At 47.5% G+C, this 21367-nt stretch overlaps 10 protein-coding genes across 10 annotated transcripts; 6 read left to right on the top strand and 4 right to left on the bottom strand.

The window, feature by feature from the left end:
* Positions 1-89: 89 nt before the first annotated feature.
* FTJAE_5921 (dj-1 family) lies at positions 90-797 on the bottom strand (the record flags this gene model as incomplete). The annotated part of the gene is made up of 1 exon (XM_037352480.1): positions 90-797. The coding sequence occupies one exon, from the start codon at positions 795-797 to the stop codon at positions 90-92; it is 708 nt and encodes a 235-aa protein (XP_037206975.1).
* Positions 798-1322: 525 nt separating this feature from the next.
* Positions 1323-1992, bottom strand: FTJAE_5920 (uncharacterized protein; the record flags this gene model as incomplete). The annotated part of the gene is made up of 2 exons (XM_037352479.1): positions 1323-1810; positions 1863-1992. The coding sequence occupies 2 exons, from the start codon at positions 1990-1992 to the stop codon at positions 1323-1325; spliced, it is 618 nt and encodes a 205-aa protein (XP_037206974.1).
* A 304-nt stretch (positions 1993-2296) lies between these two features.
* FTJAE_5919 (uncharacterized protein) lies at positions 2297-3451 on the bottom strand (the record flags this gene model as incomplete). The annotated part of the gene is made up of 1 exon (XM_037352477.1): positions 2297-3451. One exon carries the CDS (start codon positions 3449-3451, stop codon positions 2297-2299), a length of 1155 nt encoding a protein of 384 aa, XP_037206973.1.
* Positions 3452-3502: 51 nt separating this feature from the next.
* Positions 3503-4825, bottom strand: FTJAE_5918 (uncharacterized protein; the record flags this gene model as incomplete). Its single annotated transcript, XM_037352476.1, has 1 exon — positions 3503-4825. One exon carries the CDS (start codon positions 4823-4825, stop codon positions 3503-3505), a length of 1323 nt encoding a protein of 440 aa, XP_037206972.1.
* Positions 4826-5973: 1148 nt separating this feature from the next.
* Positions 5974-7422, top strand: FTJAE_5917 (n1-acetylpolyamine oxidase; the record flags this gene model as incomplete). The annotated part of the gene is made up of 2 exons (XM_037352475.1): positions 5974-6502; positions 6941-7422. 2 exons carry the CDS (start codon positions 5974-5976, stop codon positions 7420-7422), a joined length of 1011 nt encoding a protein of 336 aa, XP_037206971.1.
* Positions 7423-7483: 61 nt separating this feature from the next.
* On the top strand, positions 7484-10661 carry FTJAE_5916 (heterokaryon incompatibility protein; the record flags this gene model as incomplete). The annotated part of the gene is made up of 3 exons (XM_037352474.1): positions 7484-7889; positions 7940-7974; positions 8754-10661. 3 exons carry the CDS (start codon positions 7484-7486, stop codon positions 10659-10661), a joined length of 2349 nt encoding a protein of 782 aa, XP_037206970.1.
* Positions 10662-12529: 1868 nt separating this feature from the next.
* FTJAE_5915 (uncharacterized protein) lies at positions 12530-13734 on the top strand (the record flags this gene model as incomplete). Its single annotated transcript, XM_037352473.1, has 3 exons — positions 12530-12616; positions 12673-12990; positions 13039-13734. The coding sequence occupies 3 exons, from the start codon at positions 12530-12532 to the stop codon at positions 13732-13734; spliced, it is 1101 nt and encodes a 366-aa protein (XP_037206969.1).
* Positions 13735-14133: 399 nt separating this feature from the next.
* FTJAE_5914 (uncharacterized protein) lies at positions 14134-15880 on the top strand (the record flags this gene model as incomplete). The annotated part of the gene is made up of 4 exons (XM_037352472.1): positions 14134-14497; positions 14973-15151; positions 15202-15272; positions 15325-15880. The coding sequence occupies 4 exons, from the start codon at positions 14134-14136 to the stop codon at positions 15878-15880; spliced, it is 1170 nt and encodes a 389-aa protein (XP_037206968.1).
* A 721-nt stretch (positions 15881-16601) lies between these two features.
* FTJAE_5913 (uncharacterized protein) lies at positions 16602-18757 on the top strand (the record flags this gene model as incomplete). Its single annotated transcript, XM_037352471.1, has 4 exons — positions 16602-17038; positions 17088-17631; positions 17678-17748; positions 17854-18757. The coding sequence occupies 4 exons, from the start codon at positions 16602-16604 to the stop codon at positions 18755-18757; spliced, it is 1956 nt and encodes a 651-aa protein (XP_037206967.1).
* A 449-nt stretch (positions 18758-19206) lies between these two features.
* FTJAE_5912 (uncharacterized protein) lies at positions 19207-21207 on the top strand (the record flags this gene model as incomplete). Its single annotated transcript, XM_037352470.1, has 1 exon — positions 19207-21207. The coding sequence occupies one exon, from the start codon at positions 19207-19209 to the stop codon at positions 21205-21207; it is 2001 nt and encodes a 666-aa protein (XP_037206966.1).
* Positions 21208-21367: the final 160 nt, after the last annotated feature.

The raw sequence follows: 21367 nt of genomic DNA, 5'->3' as shown, positions 1-21367 counted from the left end.
AATGATTCCTTGGGTGATGTAACATGGACCTGCTAGGTGCCTCGACTAATACCGCCCAGGATGGACTCAGCAGGTACTGGCACCGTTTTCTATCTGAACACATGAGTTTGCAACTGCTTGCCATTCTCATCATACCTCTTCGGAATGACGTTCAAAATGCCATCAACGTCCCTCGGCTCATAGTCCAACATCGACGCAGCCAAGACCATGATATCCATTCCAAAATTCTCCTTGATCCAATGCGCAAACATGTCCATTCCAGCGACGGCACCACCCGCAGTCCAAATGTTTCCATCGACAATCCATTTCTTCTCATCAGTCCACTTGACAGTAGGGAATTTCAGTCTAAGAGGCTGGATAGCACCGTGGTTGACTGTCGCATTCTTGCCGTCGAGTACTCCTGCAGCAGCAGCAACTCCGGCACCAGTGCAAGTGGTGAAGAGAAGCTTTCCAGCTGCAACGTGCTTTCGGATGAACTCAGCGTACTTGGGATGAAGCTCGAAGTTCGTGGGGTCCGGACCTCCGAGCAGAAGAATACCGAGGTCAGGGCATTCATCAACGGTTGTAGTCGGGACAATTGGAATATTGCTTGTTTGAAGAACAAAGGTTTCGCGAGTGATGCCGATGTGATGAAAGACAAACTCTGGGGCGCGAGAGATGGTGTCTTGCTCGATCTTTAGATGACCAGATAGAGCCTCGATGTATGGTTTGGTGGCAGAGTGGAGGAGGTCGGTCGGGCCCAAGACATCTATAGCTTGATAGTCGTAGACAAGTGCACCTACGTGAATGGGAGCCATCTTGCCAGATTGGGTGGAATGAATTTAGAGTGATGACGGATGTTGATGGTGTCATCCGAAGCCAATAGGTGTGATTCTACGATCCTTTTATAGTGGCAGCACGTCATTGTGTAGTATGGTAAGAGTTTGAGATGAAACACATAAGTTCCGATAGCTGTCGCATCAAGTTCGACCGGTTTGCGATATATCCGAGCTGGAGTGGAAGTAAGAGGACCACGGTGGAGATTTGACCAGGGGCGTATCCAACAGGAATACAGCCACTCAATTAGATTCAAAGAGGATAGCCTATTCAAGCATGGTCGATTGAGATACCTCCATGGCGCGTCGGAGCGAAAATGAAAGGTCGAGATCTACCAACTTTACAGGCAAAGAATGCGTGACAGGTTCGGATGTAGGAAAAAGTCCATGTCATTAAACACCATATCTATCAAACAAACATCCCAATACCCAAACAAGTTAGAAATCAAAACATGCCCACTCTATTTACCCGTGATCGTTCATTTGTGCGTTATAGAAATGTGCTCCTCATGTTGTTGTGGATGACATCTGGTGCATCAGTGCTTGTGCATCTGGGACTACCCCGAGTGCGGCCATTTTGGCCTCTGCGGTACGCAATTGGATTTCAGCATTGCTTAAGTTTTCGAGTGACCTTTTCCATTGTCGAACGCTTTCAAAATATGCCCGTTCCGCGTGGAATTGTTCTGGAGTGCGATGCGGAGCTGTACGTGCTTGGATATATTGGTGGGTTTGAGGTACAGGGCCTGGTGCCGCGACTCTTGGTGCCTCAGGAGGGTCATATGTCGCTCTGTATGGCGCCGCGGCTGGGACTGAGTCCGGGGCTAGTGCTTGGGCTGGTGCTGGTGCTAGCGCTGGCGGTGGCGCGGTGTTGTATGAGTATGGCATGGCGTAAGGCGTGGTTGCTGGCGTAGGCCGAGTTTCCGGCAAAAAGGCCGTCGTGTATGAAATTGGTGGAGCTTGCTGTGGAATCGCAGCACGTTGGAGTCTCCATTGTTCTAAAGCCGGAATATTTAGCCCAGGAATGACAATGTATAAAAGGTATCTTACGATACTCGTCCATAGTCTCTTCGATCTTTTTGCGGCATGGTTCCTTCAGCATGGGATTATCTTGTAGCATCCCTGTGCACGTCGTGGCTGGCAACGACAAGTCGCTCATGTTACTTGGGAACTGAGCCATGATTCAAAGTAGGTGATAGTGATGATGCTGGGAGGAGAAGAAAGTAACGAGCGTAGATAGCTGTATTCATACATGGCGCTCACAAAGATGACAGCTCATCGCCGCCCCTTTCATACAAGTGTTCCATTTTCCTGGAATGAACAAAAGAAGTAACATTAAAGACTCATTCAGTAGCCTTTCTGATACATTCACCGAAAAAAGATGAAGAGAACGGCTGCCCTTGCATTCTTTCAGAAGTTGGAGTAAGGATAATCACGTTAAAGCTCCTGTTACGCAACGCACAAGCTCTTAACCTAACTTGTACCTACTTTATCCCACATCTCTTCTCGATAGTACTGTTCACCAATCTTTCCCTCTTGAGATCCCAGCAGATCGCCTCTCTACCCCACGGGTCAAATCTTTTGTCATAGCGGCCCCATCTTGTCCATATAATTCCATGATTCCCCTGTTCTTCATTGCGCCGCTCTGCGGCATCAAACCTCCCACTTCGTGATTTCCACAAGTTTCTGATGCTTGCCACTTCGGTCTTAAACCATTCGGCCATCAGCTCCATATCGACTAATAAACCCTCGATTGGAGGGAAGTGCAGGAGGAAGTCAGCAGTAACAAAACCCCCAAGGATATCTTCCGCGAGTTTGTGTTGTCTTCGGTCGATTTCTCGTACAAGTAGTGCAACGCGTGACGCCCGACGGCTCATCTCGCGGAGACGAACAGCAGCGATGTCGCTCAAAAATGGCGCGACGTATCGTAGACGGTTGACAGCCTGAATCTGTTGTCCCCAGGGTATGTCGACGTGATAATCCGCACTGAGGACTCGGGTGATTCTTTGATTCATTTCGTCCATAGCCTCGCAGGCCTTATCCAAAAGATCACTGTATTCCACTACTGACCAGAGAGATCCGAGTTTGTTGAGTCTCTTCTGGCCCAAGTCTAGGTCATGATGATGGAAAGCGTTTTCAGTGAGGCGCTTTGCTGTGTCATTGCCGACCTGGCTCAAACCCCATTGCCTGGGAGTCGGATGTTTAGAAGGGCGGCACATCCTCGTAGAACTCGAAGTGGCTCGCTTTGGATTTGAAGTTGGATTGGCGTTGTGAGACGAGATTCTCGAATAGTGCTCGCGAAAGACCTTGTCGACGTAATCCTCCGGAACATCATCAGGGACATCAGACAGGTCTTGTGGCCTACCTGGGGTAGGAATGGGGCGATGATCACCTAAGTCGTAGACTAGAGATGGAAACATGCAATCCAGCCTTTCCTGGTCAGACCCAAAGGAGGCATTGTGTGTGCGCTGGTCTCGTAGCAAAAGGTCAAAATTGAACCATTTAACAGTGACTCCAGACCAGGCTAGATCTGGAAACCAAAAGACTAGCGTGTTTCTGGTTGTACTTTGCCAGATGAGGTCACTTATTATGTCTTCCGCAATGATTTCAAGCCGACTGAGAGGCGGATCAGAATTCATGATTGTCCTAGGCTGGCGAGGACGGGCTGTCGGCGATGGAGTATCAGTTTCCTAAGGAGGCATTCCGAGGATGGTTGAGTCGGGTACACCAGATTCAATATAAGCATCCCATTCATCGTCTGGGATTGTCGGAAGAGAGTTGTGAGGAGAAATAAATGAACCGGAGCTTGTTGACCAGCGAAATTGGGTACTAGTCCCTCGAGTGAACTTAAACTGTGGAGGACCATGATTCGCTATTTCCTGCAGGTCATTCAGGGCTGATCGTAGTACATAGCCAAGGTCCATAAGGAACCAATGTTCGGGCAGGTATGTCCCGTTCGAAGATGTCTCCCAGGGCTTGTAGACAGAGACGGAATCGTAGTCAGACATGCCAGTAGAGCCTGCATCGAGTGTAGCTTCAGGATCAGGTAAAAGCCCAGGTTGGCCCTTCCAGCGCATTGGCTCAAGCGCTGCTTCTCCAAAGAGCACCACGCGGCTGACGGTTATCTCCATTACGGCAATGTCGATGGCCTTTTCATACCAGTCAACTGCCCGAAAGGGCTTATAGGGGTAGATTTGGCGGTACAAGTAGGTGAAAATACCAATTTTTAGCACAACGAGGAAACAGTTGAATAAGACTGAGGAGATGGACGTGCGAGTGTTTGGGCGAAGAGAAGTGATGCGGTCATTGTTGGGAGGTTCTTGATCATGACTCAAGACCAAGGAGTCTACTACTTTATCCTCACACTCTACATCTTCCCCAGTTGCAAGATCCTTGACCGTTGGGTCATCTCGCATGAATCCCTGGTAGAATTCGTTCTCAGCCTGTGAATCCTCCAGTGGAGATATGGGTCTCGGGCGATGTCTTGGCGATTGAATAGAATCGTCGCTCCGGTCGTTTCCTGTGACCTGCCTCTGTGGCTCTCGTGGGAGATGTCTCTGGGCCACTCTAGGCATTGTTTGAGTGATAAGAATAAATTCCTGGTCAAACAGCTCCTTTGACTTGTCTCCCTTGGATACTCGACGACGCTTCGTTGGGGGTCGCTGCTGATTTTGATCGAGGTCATTCTCACTCAGCCGCCGACGCTTAGGCACGGTCAAAGATAAGGGGCGAGATGACCGAGAGTATGGATTTCGATTGCTTGAGGAGTGGGACCGGAAGGAAGTTGGAGGACTTGTCCGGGGATCTACTTCAGCCGCGATATTTCGAGTCTCGTTGCGAATATCATTACGGTCATCCCGGGTGTTGTGGTTGCCTGGTAGATGGCACCGCGGTGAATGAGGAGGTCTATGGTGAAGATGATGTCGCAAAAGAAAGGCCTCTCGGGATTGCCAGGCGCGATATCGAGGGCGGCCCCGAACCTTGAGCTTTAGGTGAGGCTGAGACGGTGCCATCTATTCTTGATCCGTGATCGATAAGGCTGATGACAAGTGAATACCAACCCCAGCTGATGATTGAACTGGTTGAAAGGAAGAGATAAGGAGGTTAATGTCTGAAAGAACAAAGAAATTTGTCGCAACCGAAACCGAAACATGATTGGACGTTGGTGGCAATGTTTGTCGCACAAGAGCACGTGACATGTTTGTGTATGTTGATGCTTACAGTGAATTCACAAGAACTATAGATAAGGGGTGAATTGCGATTGCAAGGAGTGAATACTAAATGAGAATCACGAAGAGGTTAAAGGGGAATTGGCTGTTTGTCTTCACATCAATGTTTGGCACAAATAGCTTAAGTCTGGCAGTCTATGAGTGACAATTGAATAACACATGTACATCTAGGCAAGTGTCAAGAATATGCAGGTACCAGTCGCCAACCCATTGAAGAGAGGGCTTGAGGATAGAGGCTTATGACGTTTCGATGTGTAGGTAATCTCACAACGGCTTTACGTGTGTTTAGTCCAAACTCATTAGAAAGGATCCCTTGAGGGCGAATTACTCATGAGAGCGGACTTTCAGATACCATTAAGTCATTCCAGCTTTTAAAGCGATTGTCTTGTGACTCATTTCCATAGGGCTACTGTGTTGTATAATGTGTTCACAAGAGCTGAGTTCTGTCTGCCGGCATAAGCTCTCAACCACAAGTCTCAACAAGAGCGATGCTCATAAGAGCGATGTATAGAAGAGAATAATACCATGTGAGATCTGACATGAAGGAGGGCAAGATAAAACTCGGAGAGTGGTGGGTGGATGCCAAGTGTGATTGACTGTCAGTCCAAATGTGACCTTTCTTCGCTAAAACATTGCATTGCGATGAATGAAAACATGCTCAACAAAGAGCTCAGGGATACATATTCATTTTCTTTGTCCGCAGTAGTTTGCCCACTTAAAGTTTCAAGAGGTGAATATCATGTTTGCCGGTCTTTGAACTTTGATTACGATGCTCAATAAACAAAAACATCAAGCCTTTGAGGATGAGACAAACACTTAATTTCCCAAAAGTATATAAACCTTCCCAATCTCATCCCCAATCCAAAATAAATCCAACCTTGACATTATAAATTGATCTACCTTTACCATCACAGCATAGCATCTTTTTAACAATGTGCCGTCATCATCCCAACTCAATCTGCGGCAAGGACGCCCAGTTCTACAACAACAAACTCAATACAGGAACCCGTTTTCGTCTTTTCCTGTGCCAGTCTACCCAGGCTGACATAGCGTTTATCATTCATAACAACCGCGGCAAAGTCGGCATCAAGGCCGTTGCCAAGGCTTGTGGCCTCCACTTCGACCGTGGAAGACTAGGTCGCATTCTTGTCAGCAAGTTTTTACAACAAGTCCAATACATCGAAAAAAAGATGGAAAGGGCCACTGCACAAGGCACGCAACTGCACTTCAAGTCCCTGTCAAAACTGCCCCCTGTTCTCCCCGGAGATAGCGCTCCGGCTGCCGGTCCCCAGGAGCACCCACTGATGACGCCTGCTCTGCAACTCGGCACTCAAGTTGGATATCAGATGCATCCGACTCAGCAGTCCGCCCACACTCGCCCAATGCAAATGCCCAACAACACCAACTTTCGCAGCAATTTGCAAAACAGCTCCATCTCCAGCACTGAAGGGAATATTCAATGTACATGGAGGCGGTAGGGAGACAACTTGACAGATGGATATGTCTTGATCGGAGGAGTCGAGGAACATCTAGCATCGACACAAACTCTTAGAAGTAGCATTCGCACCATTTTTACTAAGATTCCGAATTCCATATACCCACAAGATGCCCATTTGCTGTTGCCAGTTCCCGTGACATAAGTTAAATACCTAGCTACAGGTCAGGGTTGGCTCTCACCAACGCACGGACAAGTAGCACAGTTGACTCTCGTTGTGGCCTTTGCGCATGGCAAGGTCCTTCACGTTTGATACCTTCACGTTTGATAGGCTGTTAGATACATCTTGCTGTCAAAGCATTCGAGAACTTTTACAAGTTTAATACGTATCTTGGAAGTAGCCTGTAGCAACGCCCGCCTAGATTGTCTCTTTATGTATCAAGAGTAGTAACACCGCATCAAAGCTTTGGAAGAGCCATTGGTGCGTTTGTATAAGAAGCACAAAGTAAAGAATACATATTCCAACGATAGTGCGATCATCACTTACGGCGAGACTGGAGCTTCTGACTATACTGATCTGATCGAACTCTTTGACCAGAAATTTGAGATTGCTTCACAGGAGGCTGGTTATATCTTCACCGAGAATCTTCAAGAAACATCAACTCGTGCTGGTCTCAGCCTTGTTGGCTGGAAACCAAAGAGGGATAGGAAGATGGCTGCTGCAGACTGGTGTCGCTGGGATTTTGAGACGGCATATACTCCAGAAAAAAGTGGTTTCGTGTATGGTGTCGCTGGAAACAATGCTACCTTCAAGCATTTCAGTGACGAGACCAATCTTGTTATCGATCAGCGGGGATACAATGCTTGGCTCGTTGGAGAAGCGAAAGAGTTCCTTAAGAAGAACGACCCCAAGACTTCGATTGAAGACTACGATCAAAAAGATTGAGTACACCACTAAGGGTGTCAAGATCGATACCAACAACGGGTGTGTCGAAGCAGATTACGCCATGTGTGCCTTCTCTGTCAGTGTCCTCCAAAACGACGCCGTTGACTTCAAGCCTACGCTTCCCCGCTGGAAGAGAGAAGCCATTCAGCAGATACAGATGGGAACATACACGAAAATCTTTATGCAGTTCAACGAGGCGTTTTGGCCCGAGGACACACAGTACTTCCTGTACGCTGACCCAGAACAACGCGGCTGCTACCCATTGTTTTGGTCTCTGAGTACACCGGGTTTCATTCCAGGGTCAAATATCCTGTTTGGCACAGCTGTGCAACAGCAGGCTTACGAAGCTGAGCAACAGTCAGATTCAAAGACCAAGAAGGAGATCATGAAGGTACTGCGTTCTATGTTCCCCGATAAGGACGTTCCCGAGCCCACCGCATTTATGTTACCCGATGGAGTATGGAAGAGTGAGTCACGCCGTTCCCCGCGCTGCGATGTTCGCTAAAATGAGAAACAGGGGGTCGTACCGGTCCTATATTAACTGGCCCGTTGGTATGACGCTGGAGAAACACCAGAACCTCAGTGCGAACGTGGATCAATTGTTCTTTGCTGGTGAAGCTAGCTCAGCGGGTCCTCGGGTACTTGCAGGGCGCTTACTTTGAAGGGTAGGAGCTTGCGAAGAGAATCACCAGGATATTAAACGGTGATGAGTCAGAGCAGTCACAGCAGATGAAGAGGTACAAGACGTTACGTGGCACGACTGACATCGAGGACCACGACGCTGCCAACGAATGATCGACTCCTCTTGATGATTAGGTGGATAATTCAGAGACAAATATTCCTTGCGAATAGTTGATTCCTGTTGCCAAGTACCTTGTTTCAGCGTGAGGTCGTACTATGACACAGGAGGGGAGGCAAGATGACCGAGGACTAATCTCAACCTACCAGTTAAACGTCAGAAGTTCTCTTGTATCTCCTGAACTATTTTAGCCTGCAAATTGGTTGGGTGTTGAAAGCCCTCAGTCGTTTGGCATACGTCACTTCTCCCCGCATGCCTAGGCATAAAGCTTGTAGACGAGGGGACTTCGTGCTCAAATAATGATAACCTCAAATGGAATATTACTAGAGCCAACATCAGCACTATCGCATAGGCACGTAAAAAGTATGCCACAGAACCTGGTCATTGACCTTATTTCACAATCAGCATTCTTTACCTTTCGCCTTGGCTCTTTTAACCTCTGAACCTTGTCACACACCTAGCCCCCCATCGATACTATATTACTATCTACGGCATGGCCATATATAAAAGTTTGCGGCGCGATAACTCACAGATCAGGCTCGTACGTGTGCTTCCGCCTTCACCCCATGACACCCGCCTTTCTCTCGACCTCCGCCACGGCTACATCGAAGATGGAACCTACTCGGCACTCTCATATGTTTGGGGCGATGCATCTGAGCAGCAGTACATTCTTGTCAATAGAGTGTTATTTCGTATACGCAGGAACCTCTACCAGGCCTTGATGCAACTTCGCAGTAATGGCGTCACCGGATGGCTCTGGATTGATAGCATATGCATCCAACAGAAGAATATTGATGAGAAGAGCTATCAAGTCGGGATGATGAGAGAGATTTTCAGCAGTGCGTCTCGTGTGTACTCATGGCTAGGCGAAGGCACACTCAGTACCGATGCCGCGATGGACTTCTGTGCTCGCATCGGACCGAAAGCCTTTAAGATTGAAATCGACAAAAGATTTGATGCCTATCTTGTTTCCTACCTTAAGAAGCTCTTTGCCTATCCCAAAGACCCTTTTCATTTGAACCTCGAGGTCATTCGACCATTTGTTTCTAAACCCGAATTGGCGACCTTTTTTGTCGGCCTCATACAAGACACTTGCCTCAAACCGCAAAAGTCGGGTTGTAACGACATATCAAAAGGACTGTATGACATGATGGGGCGGACGTATTGGACGAGAATCTGGATCAATCAAGAAGTTGCCCTAGCGAAGAGCGTCCTTATCATGTGTGGAGGCAAATCGGCGTCACTGGAGTTCATTGAGCAGACACTTAGGTCACTTGAACTCTGTAGCCGCTTGTACAGATTTATGCCTCTAGATGCCTCAAGAGATCTCTTTCATATGGGTTCACGGGGCATTTCTATAAAATTACCTATCTTGACGCGGCGTTTGTATCAACAAGGGCAAAAGATACCATTGTCACGGCTACTTTGTCATGGCCTTTCAGGGCCTCCTCCGCAATTATATACCGCAGCCGACCCCAGAGATCTTATATTCGCCCTCCTTGGAGTCATAACTGAAAATGGCAAGTTAGGTCTCAAAGCCGACTACCGTTTGTCGGTGAAAGAGGTATTCACTGTGGCAACAAGGGCCATGTATGAATGTGATACAGACCGCCTTGACATAGATCTATGCATGCCGAGCGAAGATCGACAGGATGAAATACCGTCGTGGGTGATTGACTGGCGCAAAGGTGGACCCAACGGCTGCCAGATGTGGCCCATCAACCCTACAAGAACAATGTATCATGCATCTGGGAACATTGATAATCCCGCCCCAGTATTTCTTGATGGCGATAATCAGTCCGGTATCCTTCGCAGATATGGGTATTTAGCGGATTCGATAACAGACGTATGGCAAGGCGGTGAGGACTGTTCTGCATATGTCCCGGGAGAGAGTGAGAATGAGAATTTGCGCCGAATATCATCAATCATCGACTTTGTACAACTGCCAGAAACCTCCGGACCTAGTGAGGACTATGTGTGGAGGACTCTCCGATCTCGTGATGCAGCTTTGGAGGATAATCATCCCAAAGTTCGTTCACTCATTCGTTCTGTGATGCGACAGGAATCAATAAGCAGCGAAAGTCTTACCGCCTCGCAGATTGCTTACCTAGACACAGTGCCATTGTCATTTTCAGAATCACCAAACTGGACTTTAGCTGAAAAACTTCCCCATGCAGTCGACCGAATCCAACGCGGTGCCTTTTTCGCAATGCAAGGGAGATCTCTATTCAAGACACAGAAGGGGATGTTTGGCCTAGGTCACGAGTATATACAGCCAAAGGACGTCGTAACACTTCTTTTTGGCACTGGTCCTCCCATTGTACTCCGTCCACGTGATGAGGGAGGTTTCACCTTTGCAGGAGATGCGTATGTAGATGGAATCATGCAGGGAGAATTTCTCCAAACGAACCCTGTTGAACAAGAATTCGTTATATACTAGGACAGATACAGTGGCTCTTGGTTGGCATTACCTAGTACCAACTTGCAACAAGACATTACCATGATGCGTTCCCAGCTGCACTGTTACATGAGACCACGGGGGTCAGTCGCGACGTCGTAATAGAAAGGTTTCAACAACCGAAAGCCAGTGCTTGTCTCAGCCCAAGTCATATATCAGTCTTTTGGATTCGGATCTTGGATCCGTCATTGAACGGTAGAGTAGCGGCCGATGTCGCGCAAACCAGAGAAACATGATCTCCTTGTCCCACCGGTCGCATAATATCCTGGTCTTATATAGAGACAGTCACACCATCGTGATAGCCCCCGGAATATTAGCACGAACTCACTCTGGTTCAGCAGAAGGACCACCGAGGGCGCTGTATAAATATCACGACAGATCACACCGGACCATAAAGCATGCACAGTTATCCAGCATCGCCTTTCATCTTTACCATCACCAAGAGTTTCACTCACCAAAGCCAAACTAGCACTGCAATCCGCTTATAGCTATGCAATTCCTCTCAGTTTCTTGTTCTACTTGCCCCCGTGGTATCTGTCTCTTGCAGTTCCAACACGTACCGTTGCAAGAACCCCGAAAAGTCCACTGCTGAAGAGGCCGCAATGACTACGAAAATTTGCAGCCGTGTAGGAAATGAGTATTGCTTCTGCAATCATTGGGCACAGTGGTTCTGTGACACAGAGGGAGAGAATATCAATAAGTTCAAGAAACTATGCGAGGACCAGGGTCAGGATCGGTATTGGAACGAATGTTGAGCGGAGGGGGGTTGATGGATCAATTCGTCATACAAGGTTTTTGTTATGGTGCTGACAGAGATGTGGAATAAACCTTTTCGTGGAATTTGACACTTGAGTTTTGGATCGATGGCTACTACTTCCAAATGCCTTGATGAGTCTTGGTCGGTGATGCTTCAATCTTCAAGCTGCAGGATATTTGCGTACCGAACCTTCAAACCGAGGTGAAAAGTGACAATCCTGTACCAAGGCTTTTTTGGGTAGCCCACTTGGGTTTAATGCAGGTACAGATCGAAAACGTCCATGACAACCATGAACAGAAGCTTAACTTCAAGCCACCAATCCCCAGTTGGCCAAGCTATCAAGCTGTTTTTGTCTTAGATGATCGGGATGTCTCACATCCATGGCAACAAGCGTGTCAAAACCTTTTGGCTCAGGTTACACACGCTCGATGACAGGAATTGATCGTCTCTTCATATTCCTCTCTTGCTTGGGGGATGAAGACCGGCGACTATTGGCGCGAGGGACAGTCACTGTGAGATCATTGAAGCCATGGAGTCTCAAACGAGACAACACCAAGGTCATCATCTGACCCAACAGCTGAGGGGTCTAGATTGAACTACGAGTCGCCTACTGGACACAAGCTCGTCAGTAGTAGCTTGAGAATCTATCAGAGGGTGCGTTATTGTGTTTTTATTGAAGTTCGAGATCAGCTCTGAATCAGCTCCTCCGACTTATAGCGGGCGCACGGGATGCTTGGAATGTTATGGCGTTACTTACTGGGTCATACGCGCTCTCTACAAGCCACGACAATCTTTGACTTTCATCGCCATATGCTAAAGGACCTATAACACAGATTTGGCGTCATACCAAGGCAATCCTACTACAACTAAGCTATAGTGAGTGCCGATCGAGACCGTTCTTCAGAGTATCAAGCTTCTCGGCCTTGAACCCCTGGCATTATCCGTCATGACGCCTTGACGCCTCGGCAGTGCCCAGATAAGCATGGACTACTTCGCTCATTTATGTGCCAAGCTGCCTTTGTCGTCGTAAGCAGGCTTCTCTGTTGAGATATTTTGCCTTCACCACTGTTCAGGCTTCTTTCGACTGACCACAATGATGTTACCCCATCGCGATAAATGGGATGCTCACTACTCAACCATCGATGAAACAGTCTACATCGGTAGAGATGTCTTTGTTGTTGTAAGTTGTACTTGTATGCCCCTCTCGGTACTGGTATGTACTGACACTTAAACAAGGTTGCCTCGACGTTATCGCTCTACAATGCGATCGAACTACTCACCCTCATCTCTCTTACCTTCAAAAGACGATCGGGACTTTACTTCTGGAGTATTCTCATTGCATCATTCGGAATCATCCCGTATTGTCTAGGATGGCTCATTGTCTACTTCGACCTTACACACGATTATGTTGGCATGATCATTGAGACTGTTGGATGGGTCCTCGTCATTACTGGCCAGTCTGTTGTTTTGTACTCGCGACTTCACCTGATTGTCACCGACGTCAAGATTTTACGAGCCGTTCTCATTATGATCATCATCAACGGTCTAGTTTGGGTAAGTCATACTCTTGCTCAACACGGTTCCCAACTGACCACGGCCTAGCACTCGACGATGACTGTGCTGCTCTTCGGATCAGAGTACAGTCCAAGTGACAATAGAAAGGGCTTCAACAATGTATTCAACATCATGGAAAAGATCTCCATGTCCATATTTTATCTGCAGGAACTCATCATCTCCGGTCTATACATCTGGAAGTCAACGGAGATCCTCAAGACAGCTTTCGGTAACACAAAATCCATGCTGTACAAGCTTTTCACGATCAACTTCGTCATCATCCTAATGGACATCGCTCTTCTTGCGATAGAGTTCCATGATCTTTATGTCTGGGAGCAAGGTATCAAGCTGGTCACCTACTCGATCAAACTCAAGCTAGAATTTGCGGTTCTCAGCGAGCTCATTGAATTCGTTCGCAATCGTAGCGGAACTCGGTCACGTCCGACAAAGAATACCGAGAATCAGAGTACTCTGGTGCCGTTGTCGTCTATGCACAAGGGGACTACTAAAGGAACAACCTCAAGTACCAGAGGCTTTATCCACGCTGGCGATTCTCGGACCAACACAACTATTGCGGCTACCAATCCGATACCAGCGGCTCCGACTAATGATAGCATACACGTTTTGAGAGAGGTTGACGTGGAGAGTTTGTCTGCTTATCCTGGGAACAACCAAAGCACTGATGAGCTATGGGGTCGTCTACCTGAAGACCCTGGGAAGGTCATCGTTGGAAGGGCATTATGAACATAATCGAAATTATTTTTGTTGTATATTTATGACCTTTCACCATATGGAATCTGGGCTTGCCCACGCAGCATCACTTCGCTGCTTGACTAAATGTTCATGTCTTCATTAAACTGTTCTAAATTTGCAGGCCATTATTTTGCCAGTCATTAGTCGAGGGTTACTGCAGCCCCTCGCTTCCTGACGATACACAGGTCCAGTCAGTTCATTTCTCGGTAAGCTGCATATACTGGATGAATCACCATCTCGAATCAAGTATTTTCCCCCGCCTTGTACATTGTTTTCATCGCAGTCTGAAACCTGTCATACATACATCGCTGGCTATAACCCCTCAGTGGAATTTTCATTTCCCTCGGCCTTAACCTCGACCTCAATTCCAGAAACGCCGAGTTACTCACCATGGAGCCAATTTCAATGGCCATCGGGATTGTTCCTCTATCTATGCAGCTAGTCAAAACGATAATCACTATCAAGGAGCTGGTCAACGACCACAGATCGGCGGCAAAAGAACTGGATCACATTTGTCGCAAGCTTGATAAGCTTGAAGATGTCTGCAAACTTCTGAACATAGCTCTATCGGAGGCTAGTGGTTCGTCCTTTACAATTGGGCAGTCTGTTATGTTCGATAACCTCCAATGCACCATTAAAGAGTGCTGCGTCGAAGTATCCCATGTCTACCAGGAAATCACAAAGATCTCTAGAAATCTCAGCAAGACTCGCAGTCCCTTCAGAAGCACGGGCTACATACTTCTCAACTACAGACGTAAGCTTGCCTCTTGTGTCGAAAGTCTTGACAATTTAGTCGGCTTTCTTACCTTATCTTTGTCGGCGTTCTCAGCATAAGTATGATGCCACAATATCAGTATGGCTACCTGAATAATCTAGTGCCATGAGCGTAAAGCCCGTCCAACCGCCGAACCTGTCGCTCCCCCCCATTCGGCCCACACAGAACACAGGTGGCTTCCAACCAAATCAAGAGTCCGGCGCATCAGATTACCATGTCCAGCCTGCCCAAGACCCTTCACAAGTTTTGGTTGAGAAATGGAGACGACAATGCTCAAGTCTAGCGTTTCTTCAAAAGACACAGAAGTTAAGAACGATTCTTGGTACTGAAACTCAAGTCTCAGCGCAGGTACAGGAAAGCTCAACTTTCACTTTTGGGTCATCATTATTGAACATATACATACAATTTTCGTTAATGAGAGGACCTCTTGCACCTCTCACTATTCGCTTGCAAGTTCCGAGGGTGCTCATGATATCCAATCGTGGCAGCGACTTCGGCATCAGTGTCCGGAAGGCCTTTGAGTCAGACAATATACAAGCGATTGTCGGGTTCTTCAGCCAAGGTCTCCTCACGACCGCCACGATAGTCACGTATACTGAATATAATCCTGAGGACGAAGCATCCTTATTGGGCGTAAGTAAGCTGCTCGGAATTTTTTCATCAGTGCACTGACTCTGTTTTAGCTCGCCATATCATTTAAATCTCGCAAGGTTCTCAACTTTTTGAAGGATCATATGGATTTTAGCGAAGAAAGGTAGGTACAGTCAATGGGGACTCAATGTGATGCTGGCTGCTAAAGATCGCAGAAACCATGTAGCCCTTTTAGACTTTCCATGTCGATGGCCCAAGACAGACGAAGGCTTCTCATGCATTCTCGACTACATCCATATGCGCAAGATGCAAATGACCCTGGAGGAGTTCCGCCGCTTTTTCCATTGCCACGAAGCTCGCCATATGATAGCTTATGTAGAAGCCTGTCGACAGTATTTTCTTGACGATTTGGAGGGCTTCAATGATGTCGTTTTGAGACAGGTCAGCTATATGTTTGGCTTAGTTTCAATTTATCAGACGTCAAGTTCTCCGATTGAGAACTGGGCATCCCTACTTGCAAACGCGGTCCCACGCGGTCGGGACTTGATTACCAGCTCTGAATGCCATTTTAAAAGCACTCTCTGGTTTATTCAGCAATATTCCTTCAACTCTGATGCTGCTTGGCAAAGTCTCTGCCGTTGGATTGACATCTTGGAGTTGGCTCAGGTTGATGTATCAAATTGCCTAAGGGTTGCTATAAAAAGGTCTTTCAAGAACTGGGCCGACACTCAAATTTGCGACGAGGGCATTGTTCGAAGAATCCCTCGCTGAGGACATTATAAGGGCTACACGGTCCCTTACTGGATCGAACGAGCTGACAAGTCGTGCCCGATACGCGAACTTTTGACTGAATTCCCAGCACTGCGAAATAGGGACAGCAGAATCCAGTGGGGGGGCTGGAATGAACGTACAGACGTACACAAACAATGGAACAGTGGTGTGAACCTCGATTCATCACACTTTGCGATGATATATTGGCCAGTCATGCCGCCTCTCAATCGGTATAAACCGGAAGTTTCGGATGATGAGGACAGGCCTCGACTAGCAGACTGGGCCGATCGAGCTTGCGAGTTGAAGGAGCGTCGTTTCGAGCGAAAGGAGCAGCGTAGGCGTCAAAAGCTCAACAGTAAAAGGAACGGGTGGCAGAACATACCTGGTGCATGGGTGGAATAAGAGAGACTTTAGATGATGGATTATTTGTGCACGGTCAGCTCCTATTTGAACTCATACAAATCATTGTTGTTTTGGTGAAACTATGGGATCAGGTGGTTCGCCCATAAACTGTACCCCTCCTTATGCAGGCTGCCAGAGTAGACGAATCACAGTTCAAAACAAGTCGGCGATGAGAAAACATCCATCGAATAAGATCGCCATGTTTTGCACAGCCCCTCCAAGGCATTCTGCGCAGCCCGATTTCCCTCATCGCCAACATCAAAAGACTCGGGTCTCATCCTCGTATTCCAGACTTCACCGTCAACATTCCTTACACACTATGGACCCTGCTTCTCTAAGTTTCGGAATTGTGTCACTAGTAATGCAGCTAGTGCAGACAGCAAAGGCTGTCAAGGAATACATCGCAGCCTACAAGTCAGCGGCGGAAGAGCTCGTAAGTCTCGCCGACAAGCTTGATGATATTGAGACCATTTGTTGCTCTTTGGAAATCATTCTTTCAAATGGGACACAACGATTCACTACCCTGGAAGTCAATCTGCTCAAGAAGCTGAGTCGTATTATCCAGCAATGCCTCTCTAAAGTCTCCGATATCCATAGCATTCTCGATACAATCTCAAGAACGCAGAAGAATAGCCGAAACCCTTTGAAGACTGTTGGAGCACTATTTCTGCGCTATAGAGACAAGATTCGTCTCGCCACGAATGGACTGGACCGTTGCCTCTCTTCACTTCAGCTGCATATGACCGCAAACATTCTGTACAGTACATCTAGTCCGCAACCTGCAAACTTCCTTCTAATCCTTCAGGGCTGTGGCTATGACGTCTCATAAGACTGTCCGGGGCCCTTTGCCAACTACAGCTACAACAACTTCAACAGCTAGAGATCTAGGAAAGGCACCAAGTGTCAGGCACCTCGATCAATGCGACAAGCATCAACAAGCGCGTCAAAAAAGTCCAGAAACTGTCGTCGATACATGGAGACAAGGCTGGAGCACAAAGGCTTTTGTGCAGTGGACGAGAAAGACAACCAAGGAAGAAATCTCATTCGACACAAGCTCATCAAGAATTCAGGATGATTCTATCTTCACGATAGGTTCTTCATTGCTGAGTTTGTACGTGAAATTATCGCTACGGCGTGGTAGTCTCTCCCCATTGTGTATCACTCTACAGATACCACGAGTCATTTACCTCCTTCAAGGCCAGCGCCAGATTGGCGAGAAAATTGAATACGCTTTTATGGATGATAATTTGGGTCAAATCAAGACATATTTCACTCAAGGCATTCTGACACCCGCAACAGTAATTTCCTGGGATGAATATGATCCTGATAATGAAACTTCTCTTCTGGGCGTAAGTCGAAAAGCATTATTTGTTTATCACCCTAACAACATGACAGCTGGCAGCCTTGACAAAATCCAAGTCAATTCTCAGATTTCTCGCAACGCAAACGTTTGATCTATCTAACAGGTAAGCGTAAGCTATAGACAGATACGAACGGATATGCTAACATTCTAGAAATCATGTTGGCAGTGCAAGGTTTTTGTACGCTTTTAATGGCGAACATGGTCCCAGATGCGTCCTGGAGTACATCAAGATACGCCGAGACTCCATTTTGGCATCCGAATTTCACATGATCCTGCGAGGTATTGTAGATCCCTATAATGCGCGGATGTGTGTAGAAGCGTGCAAGCCTTATCTCTCAAGCAACATGGTGGCTTTTAATACTGCGGTCTGGAGATACGCCATGAAACAGTTCAAGTACGTTTCAGCAGTGAACATCGAGGGATGGGCAGACCTTGTTGCAGACTGTGTCTTCAGAGGGTTGGACATCCATCAACAGCTTCGATCCGACACCGACTTCAGCGCTTTAAAAGATATACTGTTTTACAGCTGGGACACTGACGAGATATTGGAAAATGTGCATCGATGGCTAGATATTGTGGAGCAAGCTGGTGTCAGCATCAAGGAATATCTCATGGTCGAGACAGAGTGCTATTTCGCGACGTGGCACGATACGCCATATTGGAATGAGAAGAAAGTCGGCTCCTCGAACTACAAACGCGTTCTGTTCATCAAGGAGTCGAGAGGCAGACAATTTCCATTCTGGGCCCTTTCAATCCAGGACGAGTGCCCTGTTAAGGAACTCTTGACGGAGCATGAACACTTTGCTACGCCACTCACATTATACCCAGGAGGCTCGACACAAGCATACATTGCACAGCATGAAGCTTGGAAAGAACACCAGACCTTAGGGGCTCCAGACGGATCTGATAGACATCGAAAAGGGTGGCCTTTTTGGCTACCTCTTCGGTACTACAACGATTATAGTGCGGAGGAGACGGAATGGATGGATCGGGAAATGCAAATGGCCCAAAAACGGTTTGACAGCAATCAAAAGCGCAAGGAAAGAAAAATTGGATTGCATATGCCAAAACAGCGGACGTCAATGCCAGGAACCTGGGTAGATGATACTTGAGGTTTTGAGTAAACGATTGGTTTTGGTATATATCGCGTGTTGAATGTAAGGTATCTCGTGAAATGATTTCCTTATGTGAATGAACGACCCGAGCTCAGCGCACTGCTCGACTATCGCTGGTTACGAGTCTGTAGAATATAAACATAAGAGAATGTGCGATAGTCTTAGCCCTTAGACGCCTAAAGACTTGAGATCATGAATCCGGGGGGAGAGTATCAAGTCGTCAAAGAGCGGTTGATCCCAAAATAACCTCAGTTACCCTAAGCCTGCAGGGTCAGGTACGGCTGATCATTGACCCACATCTATTGAAAGAGGATTGTGATTGGCAGCCGACGACGCGTCTCGTGAGCTAGCGGCGCTGACGTCGTCATCCTTGACACCAGAAATCTCACCCATGTCGAATCGACTGCATCCCCTAAACCCGAAATGTCCTTCCAGCGGCCCAAAGAATGGCCACAAAACGTGTCCTTCGTGGCAGTCACCAACCAGAAGACGAATCCGGTATCATATCGTCACTCCTCCAGATACAAAAATGCAGGATCCCGCAGCAAAAGATGATATGGATCGTCGAGAATCTCGAATGCCTCGGTCGACGACAATCCAAGAAGAGAAAGCTTACTGAAGATGAGAATGAAAAATTCGAGACACCTTATTGGTTCAGAAAAACCGTCAACGGATTCACAGACAGCAATTTCGTTGCGCTTTCGTACACCTGGGACGCTTCTGAGTATGAGACGCAGAATTCTAGAAGCGAAGGTCATAAAATCGAGACAAGGGATGGGCAAGAAGCCTGGCGATCCTCAGTAAGAAATTCAGTACTTGAAAGGATCACCAAGTACATGCAGTGCCATGACGTGCCGCTTCTGTGGATTGATCGGCATAGCATCCCGCAGAAGAAATGCAAGCAGCCAGCATGCACACATACTGAGTGCCGACAAAAGAGACATGCTCTCGATGCAATGGATCGTGTTTACTCGCTGAGCAATCATCCCGTTGCGCTACTCGGCCGCCCAATTCAAGATGAGGATGAGATGAGGACTCTCTCTTCAATACTCAAGGGCGCCCTTGTCAAGTACCATGAGGGCGGATTCGCGCTGTCCAAGGGCGCAGAGTATAACCAAGCGCATAAAATGTTATGTCTGATATACAAAATCACTAGCGATAAATGGTGGACGAGAGCGTGGACATTCCAGGAGAACTACAGAGCTGGTCTCAAGATGACGCTCCTGATCCATCACAGCGCCGACTTCGAAGACACAAAACGGTCGATACTTAGCGGCAAGAAACCCATGTTTGGTGTAGTACCTGGCGAGATGAGTGTCCAGTCTGCCAGGTTTTCAGAAAGCGCTACTAAATTCTGTCTTGGCTTTCGCCGACATCACTTTGTGACGAGTGAGGATGACGAAATGATCGATCACATACTGGCGACGGCTGGCAAGTACACCATATTGCTGTCACCTTCAAGCTCCATGTCAGGGACGATTGTCTCAGATGTTCGAAAACGAGGCGTCACAGAGCCATTTGACTGTCTGGCCATCGTCGCCAACTGCTGCCAATATGCGACGCGCCTCAACAGTACGCGGCTTCAAGACAGCGGTGTGAACCTAGACCTCGCGATACTGGCCCTTCGTCTCGTAAATGGCGAGATACTCAAGAATGATGAACCGCCCTTATCAGAACATGAGCCGATGGTTGAACAGATCAACAATCTTTTCTTCGACAATTTCCGAGCCCCGGAGGGTGCTAAAAGGTTAACTTTCAACAAGAGCTGTCGCTTCGTTGATGTTAACTTGACTAAAACTGGGATAGTTACAAGAGGTCATCTTTGGAAGCTGGACGATATTCTTCGAGAGCCGCGGTCATCGCCACGCTTATCACAGCCAGTCCAGCAAGGCGAACAGCAACTATCGGATTATGAGCGGACCCGGCTGAGACAGCTAGTCGAACTTGTCAAGGCAAAGAAAGGACGTAAGGACGCAGAGATAGTGGATGATGTGAAGGACTTTCTGGAGGAAGATGTCTTCGTTGTAGATGAGGAGTCTTTCAGCCTACAGTATCGAAGACTCATGGCCAAGGAGGTCATCAGAGCCATGGACGCAGATCAACCTCTAACACTGGGCTATCTATGTGACCCATCTGGAGAGGCTACAACAGCACGAGCAATATTCATTCGGAGCCGGAAATATGATGAATCTGAAGAGCTTTTCAGCCAGCAAGAGGATGATCTCACCCATGTCTTCACGTCGCTCTGGTCAGAAGACCCGCCAGATGAGGAGTATCTTGCGAACGATCTCGACCACCACGTGTCTCTTGGGGTCCGCCTTTCTGATGGTGAACACAACGGACCATTGCGCTTGTATACTAAAGAGTGGGTTCTTGGTTTATGCTTCTTTGTCGGTGCTCCGACTTACGAGGTTATATTTCCGTGGCCCAGACCACTATCACGGTAGTGGAGGAGGACTTGAGAGATGAATATGTAACAGTACTGTAATACCAGAGACGAACATATTTGTGGGGAGGAGATAGACCTTTGGGTTGGATCATGGCAAGACATATTGACGATAATGCCCAGGGAAGGGATGAAAAGTCAGGATCATTGTCGCAACTGAT

The sequence above is a fragment of the Fusarium tjaetaba genome (assembly GCF_013396195.1).
Source record: "Fusarium tjaetaba strain NRRL 66243 chromosome Unknown NRRL66243_c0000113, whole genome shotgun sequence".
Taxonomy (NCBI): Eukaryota; Fungi; Ascomycota; class Sordariomycetes; order Hypocreales; family Nectriaceae; genus Fusarium; species Fusarium tjaetaba.
The sequence above is the reverse complement of the archived record's forward strand: the minus strand, read 5'-3'. Positions and strand labels throughout refer to the sequence as shown.